General features: G+C 40.8%; 1 protein-coding gene across 1 annotated transcript in view; it reads left to right on the top strand.

Moving 5' to 3' along the window:
• FREM1 (FRAS1 related extracellular matrix 1) overlaps positions 1-17,683 on the top strand; it is a 1,066,140-nt gene that overhangs the window by 240,910 nt on the left and 807,547 nt on the right. The window contains exon 6 of the mRNA XM_044060374.1: positions 1,534-1,713. Coding sequence (XP_043916309.1) covers positions 1,534-1,713 — 180 coding nt within the window. The remainder of the gene's footprint in view (positions 1-1,533; positions 1,714-17,683) is intronic.

Genomic DNA, 17,683 nt, shown 5'->3' with positions numbered 1-17,683 from the left:
ATGGCGTCCGGTCATCGTACCCTGACGTACTGACGCCAGTCTATCGCGCCTGACCGACGTCAGCCTTACTCTCTGGTATTCGGGCCGACTGGACAGCGGACTACCCTATAGTAAGGACTGCAGCAATGTGGATCCTCGAACATCTACATTTATGGTAGGTACAAAACTGTACTTTAATACACATCACATATGCAATGCCAGTAACAAAATAGTTAAAACTATTCTGCCAATGATATTAATATTCATAAAAATGTCAATGAAATATTTACACAGCCATATCTTTAATTTTCAATAGACTCACTATTGAAGAGTAATCACTAAGCCCAGGGGGATGTTCAGCATTTGTTCTCAATTGACACTTCAGTTCACATTTCTCAAGATGCAACTTCCCAACCTTTTGGATATCATTCTACCTTATCAAGGAACTGATACCAAAAATTGTGACCTGGGAATAAATGAATATTCCTGTACAGGGCATTAACAGTGTTCTTGAGCATACATGCATACAAATATTTCAAGCATGGGCATTAATGCCCTTCTAGCCTGCCAATATACCAAAACACGTGTTCCTGTAAAAAGTGTCCAGGCTGTTCTTAAAAATATCGAAACTAGTACTTGCTTTAATGTAATTTGGTAGTCTGTTCCATGCATCAACTGCTTTCTCAGAGAACCACTTAGTACACTTCTCATCCCTATAGAATCTTCTACATAGGTTATCTGATGATTCTCTACTACTTTTTGATAAACCCAAACATTCCCAGAGGTAGTTGTATCTAAATGCTCTATATACCTGAATTACATATCCTCTTAGATATCTATAAGAGACACTGTACAAGTTCAGATATTTTAGTCCTTCATAATAACTTAAACTTTCAGATCCATGGATGCCCTTGGTATATTTTTGCTGCACTCTCCAGTTTACACATGCTTGTTTTCTTATAAGGTATCCTTATAAGGTATCCATGTTGTTGTTCCATACTTAAGCTTGGGTCTAATGTAACTAATAGACAATGACTTCATCATTTCTTATTTCCAAGACTTTATAAAACTTTTTATACAACCTATAGTTCTATAGCTATCACTAACCAATTGGTTGATATGATTAGAAAAACACATAGCTGAATCTACTCATATACCCAGGTATTGAAATGAGTTTACAGTTGCAATCACTGTGTGCTGTATTAAATATTCACCTTTCAATTTACGTCTCCCAAATCCCATATGCTTAGTTTTTGATGTATTTATCAGCCTACATATCACACTGCTTACAGTTTTGTGATCATTTTTTGTGTGCCATTTAAAACTGCCTAAAATTATTGCTTGGCACTAGATTAGTTCGATAGAGGTCTGTTTTCACTTGTTACCTAGAGGTAAAATGCCACTGCTGTTTGTATAGGCTGTTGAACACATAGTTACAATTTTCATTGTTACTGAGTCAGTAGCAAAACCCTTGCTACTTTGTGTATTTCTAGTGACTGTACATCAATAAATCTTTAAAGGTTTTTGTGATGTGTTGCAGAACACAGACCAGAGAAGTGTCGAGATGGAAGCTGCTACAAAGGACTCCAACGGATCCATACAACCAAAGTGAGCTGTGATGAATTCCTAACAATGGGACTTCGCTATCAACATCTCAACCCCCCTTCACCTGATATTGATTACATTGCCATCCGTTTGGACCTTACTGATACAAGAAGTGATACTATTTATAAGGTAATATGCACTGATTTAAAGAAAATGGACTACTTTTAATGTATATTGTGTGCATGTAATTGTTTTGTAGCACATGATGTTTCTGTGAATGCATAACTGTAGTTACAAAAACAGGCTAAGGTATCTGTTTAAAAGCAGACTCATCATTGACAGTATAATCAAAGTACAAGATGCTGAAAATCAAAAACACTCGGAAAACAATTTGATCTAAACACAGATTTACTGAAAGTGTAAAAAACACAACAAAGCAGAAAATTATCCAAAGTGCAGTGTATTCATTGAGGTGGGCCATCCACCTAGGGGTTTCCCTTATTTCTTCCTGGACCACCATGATCATTTTTGTGATCAAGCATTCCATGTGTCCTTGAGGATATTGCCTTTTTTTCTGCAGTATTAGCTGCAACATGATGTATTTGTCCTATTCCAAACCATGTTTGCCGTACCCCATGCCAAGTCAGTTTTTGTGATCTGTTGTACATTTATGATGTGGGCTCAGTTGCTTTTTATTTTTATATGTGAAATTTTCACCTGTTTTAATGCTGCCATTGTCTGTGTTTTGCTTGCTCTCCATAGGTTTGTTGTAGCTTTTATTCTCATCTGCTGTAACTGGACAGCCATTTTCTTCACACATTTTTGTTAGAATGTGGAGATGCTGTCAAATAACTGATTGTGTCATTCATACAGATCTGGATCAGATTACCTACCAGGTTTTCAAATCAAACAAATAAATAAAGCAAGAGAGAATCTCTTATCAGCTGTCTTATTCAAAGGACTGCATGCCCCATTAATATAATGCTTGCAGTTTTCATAGTCTGTAATCCATGTCTCCACCACTTGATATGCAGGCCCATTCAGGCAGCTATCTACATCCTCAGGTATAGTGTTTGTGAAATAAGGTTCTTAGAGATGTCATACCAACCACGGAGACTACATACTGTTTTTTTTTTTTTTATAACTATGGAGGGCCCAACTAGTGTAAGAAACATTAGCTCAAGAATATCATGAAGAAAGTAAAATAACAAGAAATAAAGGCTTGGCAAATAACATTAAGGGATTTGGTATACTTCTGGCACATTCTTTTGGCATGAGTAACCCTTTTCCTGGCTTCAAGGACTCCAAGTTGGTCTTCTGATTCAAGCATCTTAGCTAAGGTCCTTCTTCTTGCCCATGTAGGGCTGTGTATTCAAGTTTTCCTCAAATAAATAATAAATAATAAATAAATAGTAATCACAATACTCTGGTAACTAGATGTTTGCATAGCAGGACTTTACAGTCCCTTGCATTTGTTTCACTAAAATAAAACTCAAAAAATAGTCTACTGATTAATATTCCATGTATTTGTATATTTATTTATATAAATATATGTATATATGCATATATATATATATATATATATATATATATATATATATATATCTTTTAATGTGAATCAGGTTGCCCAACTAGGGTGGTATGACTCATTTTAGTGGAGACCTGGAGACAAAAGCTCCATTGCTTACATTAAAAGTAGCACTAACTGTAATATAGTAAAGATTTATTTTATTTTTATTTTTATTTTATTTTATTGCATTTGTTAACGGGGAAAGTCCACTGGGCCTAGAAAGAGCCCATTTTCAGTGGAGGCCTGGGGAGAAAAGCTCCACATCAATTACATGCAAAAGTAAAATAATAATAATACATAGAACAAAGCAATTACGAGTAATACATTCACATTTAAAGTGAATTCATAGCAAAAACAGTGATAATATTTACAAACTGGTATGTATGTGGCAGTAAAAGATGAAAGCTATTTAAATAACACTTGAAAATAAATATATCTATAGAATCCATAGCAGAGGAGGGTTGATTTCATGGTAGAAAGGAAGTGACAGCAGGGCTATAGGAAGAAGAGTCAAGTTAATGAGATGGCAAGAAGTAATTATGGTAGAGAAGGGGAGATGTTTAAAATTGAATGATAAAAGATGAGACTCCAGAGAGAGAAGTCAAAAGTTGGGATTATTTGTTGGGGTACAGGAGCGTAGCCAGTGAGAGGAGAGATGTAATTTGAGGGGGGTTTTTTTAAAGGAGGCAGGATTGCTGGTAGTCCTGAGTGAAGGAGTGATATTGTTCCATAACTTGGAGACAGTATGAGAATACAACATTTGGAGAGCTGAGAGCTTGGGTTTCTCGACAGACAGTAGCATTTTGTTTACAGACCTGAGGTGGCGGTTAGGATGTAGCATGTTTCTGGTTGATAGATTATCTTGTGGGCTGTGGTTAGTTGTAGATGAGTGAGATGGGGAGGGGATTCCAGCCATTTTAGTTGATGCAGAGAGGAGCAGTGATGGGTAGAAAATTTTGCATTTGTAATGAATTTAGCGATTTAGTTGTAGCAAGACTAAAGTTTAGTTTTTAAGGAGGACTGTAGATTGCTGAGGAAGGGAGCACCGTATGGCAGAGTTGGAAGCAAGAAGGATGATGCCCAGGCCTTTTTAGCAGAGAGGCTAAAAAAATAGTTGTGCCTATAAGGGGCACCTACCTCTGATGGGTTTTTTGATGTTATTGTAGATGTGGAGTTCAAAAGTTAATTTGTCATCAATGATGACACCTAGCAATTTGGTGCTAGGGACAACTTCAGTGATAGTGTTTTGGGATTGAACAGTGAGTAGTGACTTGTCAACAGGGCTAGACTTTGTAGGGGTGAATATTAAAACGTTTTGTTTTGTTTTATTGGGGTTAAGGGCAGGATGGTTCTGAGACATCCAGGTTTCAGTGCAGGTAAAAGGTTCTTGGCTAAGATGCTGTAATACAGTGGCAGATTTAGAAGAGCAGATGATAGAGTCATCTGCATATTGGATGACAGTGCAGTGGGTAAGAGTGGTATGAAAATTATTGACAAATATACTGAATAGGAGGGGACCCAAAATAGAACCTTGGGGAACACCTGTATTTGTATTGATGAAAGGAGAAGGAGAGTGCTGCCATATAGTAGATTGCTGCTATTGGTGAGATAATTGGTAAACCATTGTAGGGTAGGGGGGAGATAGGCCAAGGTCACATAGTTTAGTAAGCAGTATGGAGTGGGAAATAGTGTTGAATGCCTTATCAAAGGCAAGAAAGTGGGCAGAGACTAAGGAGCCAGCATCAAGAAGGAAATTAGGGCAGTGTTCATGCTATGTTCGGGCCTAAAGTCATGTTGAGTGGGGGAAAGGAGTTGGTGTTTTACCAGATGACTTAGGAGCTTGGTCTGAATGCATTTATCTAGTATTTTAGATATGGGGAAAGAATGGAGATAATACAGAAGTTTGGGATCTCATAGTTGCTGCCACCTTTATGAAGAGAGAGGACAAATGCTTTTTTCAAGATATCAGGTATGCTGATGGGGTATGCAGTGGAGGAGGTTGCTAGTTGTAAGTATTCTGCAGGTAAGTTATATGGGGCATTGGTACATTGTTTTAGTTTTTGGATACGTTTTTGATGGTGGATGTGGGAATGGGTGATGGTGAGAAAATTGGTTGAGGATTTGAAGTGGTATGAAGGGGTATATTCTGATGGCCTAATCTGTTTTTATGATGGTGGTAGTTTAGGTGGATGTAAAATATCCCACAGCACTTAATAAGAGGAGAATGAGAAGTTCCCTGATGTCCGGACTAAATTTCCCTAGTTGTATAAATACTATCTCAGGTATCCCCTGTAAGGAGGCCACTAGCCTAGTAGGATTAACCTGGTCAACAAAGGACAAGTAATATATAATAATAGATAGAATAATAAATAAAATAATAGAATTCTCCTCTCCTTAACCATTCCTGCATTTGATCTTGATAAACATGAAGTTCTTCCAGCAGTTTTCTGTACTTGCAATTATATTTATGTATTTTTCACATTTCTTGCCTCCTGATCTGATCCTTCATCTTACATTCTTTCTTTGCTGCCTGTTTTTTGTCTACTTCTGGTTTGATTTCCATTCCCGCTTGATACCAGTATGCTATGGAAGTCATCTTAGATTTATTTTCCTCATGTTTAAAAACTTTCACTATATTTGAGCCTTCTGAGGTCAGCAGATATGTATGCAGTCCCACAATTGCAGATCTATACATGTAATCAATTTCAAGGAGGCCCATACCTCCTTCAGAACAGGAAATATATAATCTTGGTATGGACTGATTTTTATAAATCATTTGAACATGAAGCATCCTTCTTGCTTTCCTGTGTAATCTATCCAACACCTTTCGGGGCTAGTCAGTCACTCCAAAACCGTAAGTTACGACAGGAAGAGAAATTAGTTTGTAGCTTGAACTTTGTTCCTAGATGTAAGCACTGTTTTCAGGATTAATTTAAGTCTTCTAAAATATTCCTTACTGAGTTTTATTTGAATTTGTTCATGTTTTATTGTTGATCCTTCATCAGTTCCCAAATATTTATACACTCCCTCTTGCTCAAGTTTTTATAACGTATTCTTGTCCCAGACTGATATGTTCCTGGTGCTGCAGCTTTCAGGCTTTAAAGGTTGCTTTTTGCACATTTATCAAGACCAAATGACATTCTTATATCATCTGAAAAGGTTTTGACTACTTGCAGTTGTGCTTTCAGTTCCTCATATAATGAGCTATACAGTTTTAAAAAATTGACAAAGAGAAGACGAGAAGTCTTTAAACATTGTTGCTTTCTGGGAGCCAAATTATAGCCATGACCTAATCTGTTAAGCAAACAGCTTAATGGGTTAAGAGCAAGACAAAAGAGCAGCGGTGACAGAGAGTCACCCTGGAATATCCCCATTTGGATTTTTATCCCTGGAATAATAATTTGTCCTTTATCATGGCTTAACTGCAAAGTGGCTTGTAACTGTTTCATGGTCAGTGTGATGTAGTTTATCAGTGTAGGGTGTAACTTATACATTTTAAGCACTCTTTTATCCATGAGTGTGGGATACTATCAAATGCCTTTTTGTAGTCTGTCTATGCCACACTTAGATTCTTCCCCTTTTTATAGCTCTCCACTATGACTTTATTCAACAAAAAAATACTCTTTGCTCCATATGACTTTATTTTATTACCCTTTTGCTCTATTGCCATAATTGAATTTTCTTCTAAATGGCTATAACCTCTGTCGACATCAATTCCATGTATAGTTTATACATCATCAGAAGGCAAGTTATTGGTCTATAGTTTTTAGGGTAACTTGCAGGTTCACTCTTAAGTAGGAGCATTGTTTTTCATGTTGTTAGCCAGGCTGGTGTCTGTTTGGGGTGTGCATATAAATAGATCTTACTTATGGCTAAATCTTAGTGCAAAGATGTTAATACTTTTAGCCAGATGTTAGGTACTGCATCTGGCCTGAGGTTTTCCAGTTGGAGGCTTTTCTTAACTTTGTTTCAGTCTCTCTGGCCATTACTTCATCCCATTTCATAGCCTGTACATTTGAACTTCTTATTCTTTCTTTTACTTCTTTTATCCATTTAGCATCTTTATTATGTTCCACAGGATCTTCATAAATATTTCTCCAAAATGCTTATCACAGCTCATATGGTGTAGTGGTACATTGCTGTGATTGTAGTGCCAGTGTCCTGGGTTTGAGACTTGGCAGGGTCGATTATCAGCCTTCTTCAAGAGAAATCTTAATGAGTGGATGGGAACTAGAAAGTTCACCCCAGGAAGCACTCCAGTGGCTCTACTTGATAGAGGCACGAGGAAGAGGAAGTAATGATGGGTGGCACAATGCAAGGGCACTTCTATGGGCTAGGCTTGTAAAGGCCTCAGGGCCATTAGCCTAGTATGAACCCATGTATCTATTTTTTCTTTTTGTTTCCCAGTTCTCTATAAAACATTTTGGGCCATCAATAAATTGCTTATTTTGTACTTTTCCTTTATATTTATCTGTGCATCTTCTAAGTTTTTCTGCCTGTGCTGATATTTTTAGTTTATTATTTGCGATAGTGCATGATAAATCCTGATCCATTATAATACTGTGCATTGTTATCACGTCTATCTTTCTGAATATTTTTGTCTTCTAAAAGTGACACTAATTGTCTTATTTGATTTATAGTTTTCTCTATTTGATAATTTCATGATGGCATTTGATTTATGCCAGTCATTTCTTTTGCTACCCTATGTTCTTGTGGTAGGACTTTATCTGTTATTAATTTGGCTGCACAGTAATGCATCCTATTTACTTCTGTTATGTCACACAAATCTCTATGGACAGTCCTAATTACTGTGTTCATTTTATCAAATTTCTTCTTTCATTGACCTTAGTATGTCTATCCATCTCTAATGAATCAAGCACCTCTTCTCTAAGATCATTTTCTTCTAAACTGAAGGCACATTCTTTGTTCGCTGTTTCCTGTGGGAATTCTATAGAAAGTTTCAGAGCTTCTTACTGTGCCACATTTTCTTCAGTTTCACCCTGTGTCCTCCATTGCTCTTTCATATGGGAACTCACTGGCCTATCACTCCACGACATTGACTGTGTCAGAGTTGCCACAGCTTCCTGTTTCCCTTGCTGTACAGCTCCAACTGAACCTTTGTACTGATTTCCTGTGGGAGGCTCCAAATTATCTTCATATGTCAACTGATTAGATGTTTCCTGCTCCACTGGTTTCTCCTTAATTTGCATGTCCATTGCTCTATCCTGTTGTATTGTTATCCAAGTTACATTTTATACACTAAATCCTTTACTTTGCCAGGTAATCCATAACCTTAGTTTCCATTTCTTTAACTTCTCCATTACTAATTCTTTTTTTCTACTTTTCCTCTTTGTTTTTTTATATACCTATATGTATGTGTGTATGTAGCTTTAAATGACAGGAATGACATATATGGTGTTTTTAGCTTTATGGCTAATTGTGCTAGCTATAGTGATTAACTCATCAAGCATTATTCTAAAAGAATCAGTTGGCATTTAGACGTCTTGGACATTAGACTTCATTCATTGTGTGTGCATTATTTTTTAAAACATCGTGGCAGTAAATGTGTAAGAGCTATCACAAATCCTTTGAGAAGTCCTAACTTAAAATAAGCAAGTAAATATATAAATGAATAATTAGAAGGACACTGCATGTAAGGTTGCCTACCACACAAAACTACAAGTTCATAGAATCATAGGTTCATAGGTGTGTACTAGGCTAATGGCCCTGGGGCCTTTACAAGGCTAGCCATAGGAATACTCTGGTATCATGCCACTTGACCTTAGTTCCCAGTGCCTCTGTCAAGTAGAGCCACTGGAGTTGTCCCTGGCATGAATTTTCTATTTCCCATCCACTCATCGAGATTTTGCTTGAAGAGGGTCAGCGAGGTGTTCTGCTTGACATGTATGGGAAGTCTATTCCATAGCATGGGCAGTCTCTGGGTTATGAACCTGTCCCTCCAGTACGTTCTGTTGATTGTGGTAATGAGGTTGATGTCTCTGGAGCATGTGGTGCAGAGTGATTGGGATTTCTTTAGATGTAGCATTTCTAACAGAGCTGGGTCAGACATGGCTTTGTAAGTCAAGCAGAGATCGCCTCTAAGTAGGCAATATGAGACAGAATAGTTGTAGTTTTTTGAGTCTGTCCATATAGGACAAGTATGTAAGGCCTAGGATCCTCTTTGTGAGGTACTTTTGCAGCCTCTCCAGTTGTTGCAGTTGTCTAGCGAGGTACATGCCAAATGGGGCATTGTACTCGATGATTGGCCTAATGAGGGAAGAGTAGAGAGAGACAATGACCTCTTTCTTCCTGGATGCAAAACCCTTAGTAATGAGATGTGCCACATAGAAGGACTTTCTGACCACAGTGGCAATGTGGTGGTCAAAAGAGAGGTTGCTGTCAACCTGTATTCCTAGATATCTTATAACTCCTGTGTTCTGTGGACTATCATCGATGTGGTAATTCATGGGAGCCGTGTTTTTCCCAAAGAAGATGATGACACATTTTTTTGGCATTGAGCTTAAGGTCATGGTTCTGACACCAGTCGTTGGTCTCAGTGAGGCCATTCTGTTGGATGTCAGCATCACTTGGGGAGTTAATAGCTCCCAACTTGCAATCGTCTGTGAACTTTGTCAGCCAGAGTCCCTTCGTGTTGGCCTGGACATCAGAGTAGATACCAAACAGCAGAGGACCCAAGATGAACCTTGTGGGAATCCATTTGTGACTCGTCATCAGTCTGACTTGGAGTCAGCTACTTTCACAATGTGGGTTCTATCTGTGAGCCAGTTTGCAACCCACCTGGTGATATAGGGGTTGATGCCTAGCTTAGTGAGTTTTTCTATGATTCCCGAGTGGGGAATGGTATCAAAGGCCTTGGCCAGATCAAGGTAGGCTGTATGAACCACATTGCCTTCATCCACAGCTCTGATGACTGACTCAAAGAAGTCGACCAAGTTGAGCAGGCATGAGCTACCTTTCACAAAACCAAACTGTGTGGGATCCAGAGTTTGGAGATTCCCTATATCCTTGTTTATTAGGTCCATGATAATGTGTTCCATAGCTGTGCATATCAGACTCGCCAGACTAATGGGGCGATAGTTTCCAGGGTCTGTAGTCGCTCCTCCTTTGTGGAGAGGTATGACTGTAGATATGACTGTAGCAGTAGGGACAAAGCCTGAGGTGAGGCTGTGATTGAACAGGGCACACAGGTGAGGTGCCAGTTCACTCTGTAGTTCATGTAGAACACAGCCAGGATTATTGTCAGGTCCCATAGAAGCTGTATTCTTAGCCTTGGACAGTGCTGTTTTAACCTGTGCAGCAGTGATACTAGGTGCCTGGCAATCTACTGGTATTGTGATTGGTTCTTTGGGGAGGAGGGGTAAAGCTGGCACTGAATCTGTCGGCCAGTATATTGGCAATATCTATTGGCTTGGTATAGGGGTTACCATTGTGTAGTAGCTCAGAGCAAATCTGGGTATTGCCGTGGAGATTCTTTACATAACTATAGAAGGAATTGTGGTTGTCTTTACTATCTGCTACAATTCTGTTTTCATAGCTAGCTTTAGAGGATTTGTTGAGGGATCTCAACTTTTTGTTGCGGCTGATAAGGGGGTTTTCCAGTCTTGGGACTTCACCTTATTCCACATCAGTTTCCTCCTTCTGTTGTACAGTTTATTTATGACAGGGGACCACCAGATTGGCTCCCTGTTTTTAGAGGAGAGCGCCTTGGTTCTGTTGGGTATGGTGAGATCCATGCATTTGCGTATTCGTACAGTGCATTGGTGTATGACTCGGCGGTCATGCAACTATTCTCCATTTGCATGGGTGCCGTGAAGTTAGCCACCTCTGTTTTTAGGAAGCCAAAGTTAGCTTTGTAGAAGTTTTTTATGGTGGTTACCTTTTGGGGGGGGGGGGGGGTCAAAGGGATGTGGATTTCCAAGGTGATTTAGTTTGTGGTCGGATCTAACCAAGGAGGAGCAATGGTCGCCCATGTTAGTAATGACCAGGTCAAGGATGTTGCTACCTCTAGTGGGGGTAAGAACGAGCTGGTCCAGGGCATTGGAATTAATGAATTCCAGGAAATGTTGGGCAAGTGTATTGGTACATGAGTAGTGTTCCCAGTTAATAGAGGGGTAGTTGAAATCGCCCAGTATGAGAGTGTTAGGTTGGATGCTAATATTCTCCAGGATGCTTAGGAACATGGAGTGTGAGTCTTGGATCATGGCTGGGGACATAGCAGGCTATGACCTGAATTGCTGTCTTAACCAATGTTAGCTGCACCTGAAGTATCTCTGATGTGTTATGTTGAGCTACAGGTCTGGAGGTGTGTGCATCCTTTATGAATATGGAAGCACCACCACTTTTGGAGCTTTGGTCCAAGTTCTGGGGCCGAAAGGTGTGGAATGAGTTATAGCCATGTAGTGCAGGGGTGCTTTCTGCTGCCTTGACCTAGGTCTCTGTTAGAGCCAATGTTCTCCATTTTAAGGAGTGCTTCGAGCGAGTGTATTTTGAGATTTAGATTTCTAGCGTTGAGCAGCATGACCCTCAGATTGCATTTGTTTGTAGATGTTACGGTGGTAATTTGGTCTTTGGAACACCACCTAAAAAATGCACTGTAGGGGTGGCAAGAGCCTTGGCCAGTATCTGGAAGCCCAGGGGTGACAGATGCAGGCCAGCTCTGGCAAAGCATTGAGGTCTGTCACTCATGTCATCCCAGGCAGACAGATACTGGATCCCCTTAGAATGACACCAGAAACTTAGCCAATTGTTGAAATCAATCATTTTCTGCTTGTACTGTGGTATCATTCTGGGTGATGGTAGAATGCTGCTCAGGGCTAGGGTCTTAGCCGCCTGGGCTACATAATTCGAGAGCTCCTCCATGTCTCTTTTCATGTAGTCCAGGGAGGTATGTCTCAGGTCATTCACACCCACATGTGCAATGACAGAGTCATATTTGTACCTGTTGTTGAGGGAGCTGAGTGCATGCTTTATGTGGCAGATACTGGCATCTGACAGGCAGGTGACTTACTTTCTCCTTATTCAACCTAGTGAGTGGGACATCAGTGTACCTCACTGTTGAGTCACATATAACTAGTGTGTTGGGCATTCTGTTTTGCCTTAGGAGCTTTGGTTGAGTGGCACGCTGTGTTTAGGAGATTTATGTGTCTTGTGATTAGTGTTTTGTTGTGGTGGTCGAGTGCATTTCTGTCTTGGAGGTCTCTGCTGTTGGGTAGATTTTTATTGAGAGCCTTCATGAAGGTGGGTGTGTGGTTTGTGTTTTTATGTGAAGGAAGTACTGGTGTGTGTTCTGGAGGGCTATGTGTTCCATGTGGTGTGGTGCAAGTGTTGACCTTCTCCTCTTGACCAGCTATTCCGGTCTTGGCTGGAGAGTGTGTGGCTTCCAATTTGGATATATAAGTGCATCTCTCACAAGTCTGAGTGCTGAGAGGTAAGAGGAGAGGGTTGTCGATGTACATGAGGCAGTTACTACATTGCTTCAGGATGCCCAAGTTCACCAGGCTAATGGGAGAAAGCACAGGGAACTGACCTTTTAGACATGCCTGGAGGGGTGGGCATTAATTATAAGTACTGGAGCTGTTTCCTTGTAGAATGTTTAGTGCTGGTACCACTTTTGTGTGCTACAATAATTGCTACAAGAAGTCTGGTAAAGTGCTAGTGTGTTTATAATGATGTGGTTTCTGTGTACAGAGTGAATCCAAACAAAATCCAAGGCATCCTTTGAAATCTACAGAAAAATAAATATATCTCTTCACTGTACTACACTTTTAAACTGTGTGTTATTTATTGCCACGTACGTCTAACTGTTTTTTAGCCTTTTTAACAGTTTTGCTGTTTTCACTGTTTCAACTGTTTTTTCTGCAGTTTGTATTTTCTAGGACTTGTGTATTTTATGTAGTAAGCTAGATTCAGATTTGCTCAATATAGACTGGCATTATTTGAACACTGCATTAAGAGAGCTCCTTGCACCCCTGTGGCAGAACAGTGTAGCAAAGGACCCGTCTGAGTTGGAGATTGTTGGAATAAGGCTCAGTATTGAGCATTTCCATTGGCCAGCTTGTTTGAAAATTGCTTAACGTTTTAAAAAAGGGTTCTAACAGTTTCATACATAAGCCCCATGTTTGCGCATGTTTGCACTTGTTTTAACACAGCTACACAGAGTTTGGCAACCAGCCACTGCTCTACTATCTTCATCTGAGCAATCCGAGGTATCTGTGTGCACTTAGTAGACCTTTGTACAGCACTGTACAGTGGAGGACTCCTGTTTTAACACAGCTACACAGAGTTTGGCAACCATCCACTGCTCTACTATCTTCATCTGAGCAATCCGAGGTATCTGTGTGCATGTAGTAGACCTTTGTACAGCACCGTACAGTGGAAGCAGCCATTGGCGGTTATAGACGCAAAAGCTAAAGTAGATTTATTTTCTCTTAGAAGCTGCTCTTACTCCAATTGAGGAATCCCTTAAATTGCACTTAGCTGCTCAGAGAGCACCTCAGCTGGCTTTCTACAACATTTGCCACTTTAACTGAAATCTCCTAATCCCTAATAGTCTCATAACCCCTGAGATCCCCAATAGTATAGATCCAGCATTAAGCCCCAGTGAAACCACATCCTTCCTCATTAAAGTAAGCAAATTTACACCTAGTATTATGGATTATCAGTTCGCCTCCATTTCTCCTGCCAGTCTGACATGGGTATCCTGAGGCAGTGTAGCAATTGCCTCATGTACACTGACAACCCACAACTCCTAAACTACTTAAGTTCAATTTGTGAGAGATGCATATACACTAAAAATTAGGAAATCCTTGCTGTCTCATTCACAGAATAATGACACTGAACAGGTTGTCAGCCCACATACTTCCACTCATGTACAAACCATGCCCTCAACACATAAACCAACATACGAGGACTGTATTCACCAGAAATTTACCTAAACACCAGAGACCTCTGAAATACGAGCATACTACACCTAATACTGAACCTACAGCACTCAATGCACACACAACCACAAGCACAAGTGTCTCACCAAACAAACCACTAAGGCAAGCACATCTAAACCAAATTTTTTGGACATAGGCAACTCTATAGTGAGATATACAGATGTCCCACTCACTAGGCTGGACAAGGAGATGATTATGGTCATCTGTCTGTCGGATGCCAAGATCTGCCAGATCACACACGCACTCAAGCCTCTCAAAAACAAGTACCATTATGACTCCAACATAGTTCATGTTGGTTTGAATTACTTCAGACATCCTCACTGAACTAAATGAAGAGAGACATGACTGAGCTCTTTGAATGTGTCTCAGGCAGGTATGTCCCTAGCCTTTAGCAGCATACTACCTTCACCTAAGATGATACCACAGTATCAACAAAAAATGATTGACTTCAACAATTGGCTTAGTTTCTGGTGTCATTCTAAGGGATCCAGTACCTGTCAGCCTATAATGACATGGTAGATAGACCACACTGCCTTGCCAGAGATGGTCTTTATCTATCTGGGATTTTGGTTACTGGCTAAGGCCCTTGCCTCCCCATAGTGCCTTTTTTGGCAATGTCACAACAACAAAATTTTCTGTGTAAAAATATCTTCAAAAAGCAACCTCAAGGTTAATGGTAGGCGTCTAAACCTAAAACTGTACTCACTGGAAGCAGCCCTCAACTTAGAAGATGCTGACATCTGTGCAGTCACAGAGACTTGGTTTAAGGTCATGGAAAGCACCCCGACCATACCAGGTTATAATGCCTACCACACATTTAGACCACAAACTGAAAGTGTAAGAACTAAAAGAAGTGGAGTGTCAATATTCATCAAAGATAAATACACCGTTATATTGTTTTCAACAAAACGATTCCCTTGAACTAATCCAGTTTCAGTTGACTGTAGGTAAGACCCCTCTCCAAGTTATTGCCAGATGTTCTTCGTGTTTCACTGTTGCAGTCATCACATTTGGGTTATCCCTGCCAGGGTAGCCCTCAGCTGGCCCGAATACCAGAGGCTTAGTATTTCTGCATCAGTTGCCGTCGCTCAAGGACTGATGTCAGGTCGTCAGTAGTGTAAAATAAGGCAGCCAGCGCCATTACATCAGTCTTTCTTGCTGAGGAGCCTGAAGCAGAAGCAGTTCACATGAGTGCCAGTCGGCTATTACCTAAGTTTTCATTTTCCGAAATGAAGTTGAAGTCTTCTAAAGCTAAGTACCCCATTGGACTTTCCTTCTTACTGAGTCACTTGCTTAGGCCCAGACCACAATGTCCCCTGCTGTCACTTTTGTGCTTTGTTCAACTCCAGAACTATACATTATCGGGCCCTCATTGTAGCTAGATATTTTCGCTTGCAGTCCTCTAATTCTGATATGGCTTTGGTAAGTCATCTGATAGCAGATCTTCTGAAAAAACATAAGGATAAAGACAGAGACAAACTGCACAGGTCCAAACCTACTGACGACACTTCCGTTAAGCTAGTCATCAGTTCTCTGGTTCTCAGTGAGGCACTTTCGCAGACCCTGATGCCTGCTTCTGTGGATTCGCAGGGCGGTACCGAGACCCTTTCGGAGTCTGGTATGCCACGAGACTCTTCATCGACTAAGGATCTTGCAGATGTCTACCTTGAATGGGTCCAGAGCCGATAAGCAGGCACCGGCTTCTGAGGAAGTACTTTGCACTACCGATTCTTGACACAGACCAACGACTTCTTTCGTGTCTATCATTCTTTCAAAAACTACCGAGTTTCTAAGGCCCAGGGTATGAACCACACCCAAAAAAACGATGACCCAGTTTCAGGCACCTGCTTCCTTGCCTCACTCTCAAATGCTTAAAATTGCAGAAGACCTTATAATGCTGATCAGAGGAAGCCAAGCTACTCCTTCCAAAAGAAAAAGAGATTTGTCTCCAGTAGTTTTATCTGAACAGGAGTCCAATGACTCTGAGGCATCTGAATATGAGGATTGTGATGTAGAGAAATCCATTCTTTCAGCCTCTCCACCTGAGGACGTTTTCTTTGGGGAAACCCTACATACTTTAAGGGAGCATTTCCAATGGGAATGTCAGGACTACCCTCAGTCTAAAAAGAGACTCAGGGAATTCTTAGATCTTCCACAGCACAGACCTCTGGCCATTCCTCCTGTCCTGGATGTTGTGGATGATGTTTTCATGGAATCTAGTTTGACTCCTGACACCCTCCCTCCTGCTCCCAGGAAACCTGACAGGTACTATAGAGTCCCTGACTCACACAAATTTCTTTTTCAAAATCCTACTACTGACCCTGAGGTTATTTCTCAAGGGCCTAAAGGAATTAAAGCAACTTCTGCTAAGAATCCCACCCCTTCAGATAGGGATTCCCGAGCATTAGACAGATGGGGTAAAAAAGTATACACCTCTGCTTCTCTTGCTATTAGAGCACTAAATTGTCAGTTCCATATGCTAAAATTTCATCAAAATACCATGGAACTCCTCAAACAAAAAATATCATCTTTTCCTGTTTGTGCAGAAAATAGAGTTACAAGAGTTAATGCATTCTGCAAGTCAAGTAACTAAGCACACCTTACAATGTGGTTTTGACACCCTAGAAGCATCTTGCAGGGCAGCAGTCACTGGTTCTGTCCTTAGAAGGCATGCTCGGCTTAAGGAATTGCCCTTGCCAGACCATGTAAAATCCAAATTATTGGGTGCACCCTTGCACAAAGACAACTTATTTGGCACCAAGGCAGAGGAGGTCTTAAAAAAGATGGAAGAAAAAGCTAAATCTATGCAGACAGTTAAGGACTTCCTGCAGCTCCAGCCACCCAGGTTCAGTAGGCATTGCCCCTGTAAGCACTGGTCCTTTCCTGCCCCCTCCAAGTCAGCTCAGCCCAGACCCCAGTAAAGCAGGCCCCCCAGACAGCAGCCTCAGGGAATGCAGATATCTAAGCAATGGAGTTCCTCCTCTTCAAAACCAGGGTGTTCTAAGCCATCCCCTTATGGTAAGAACTCACAATGACTCTTCACTTCCGCCCTCTCCCTCTGCCCACCTGCACTTGCTCTCCTTCCAGGCAAGCACCTGGGCCACCATTACCAATGACCACTGGGTCCTCAACATAGTGTCCCAGGGATACAAATTTTATTTCCACACTCTACCAACCCCAAAAGGGTTCCCAAATCTTCCCCCAAACCAGTGGGCAGAGGCCAAAAAGCAAGTACTTTCCCTGCTATCTATGAGTGCAATAGAGCACGTTCCTGCAGAACAGACAGGCCAAGTTTTCTACTCCAGACTCTTCCTGGTACCCAGAAAGGAGGGCACCTGGCACCCCATCCTCAATCTATTCATTCTAAACACCTTTCCGGTGATACCAAAATTCAAAATGCTCACCCTCCAGCAACTACTACCTATGCTTTCCAAGGATGCTTGACTAGCCACCCTAGACCTAAAAGAGGCCTACCTACACATCCCAATCAAGGAATCATGCAGGAAATATCTATGTTTCAGGGCAGGATCACTGCACTTTCAGTTCTCTGCGCTTCCCTTTGGCTTATCCACTGCTCCCAGAGTTTTCACAAAATGTCTGGCTCCCGCCATTGCTTTTTGCAGGCAAA

Source organism: Protopterus annectens, chromosome 2.part0 (assembly GCF_019279795.1).
Source record: "Protopterus annectens isolate FY-2018-M chromosome 2.part0, PAN1.0, whole genome shotgun sequence".
Lineage (NCBI taxonomy): Eukaryota > Metazoa > Chordata > Ceratodontiformes > Protopteridae > Protopterus > Protopterus annectens.
This window is presented reverse-complemented; position numbering and strand designations above follow the sequence as displayed.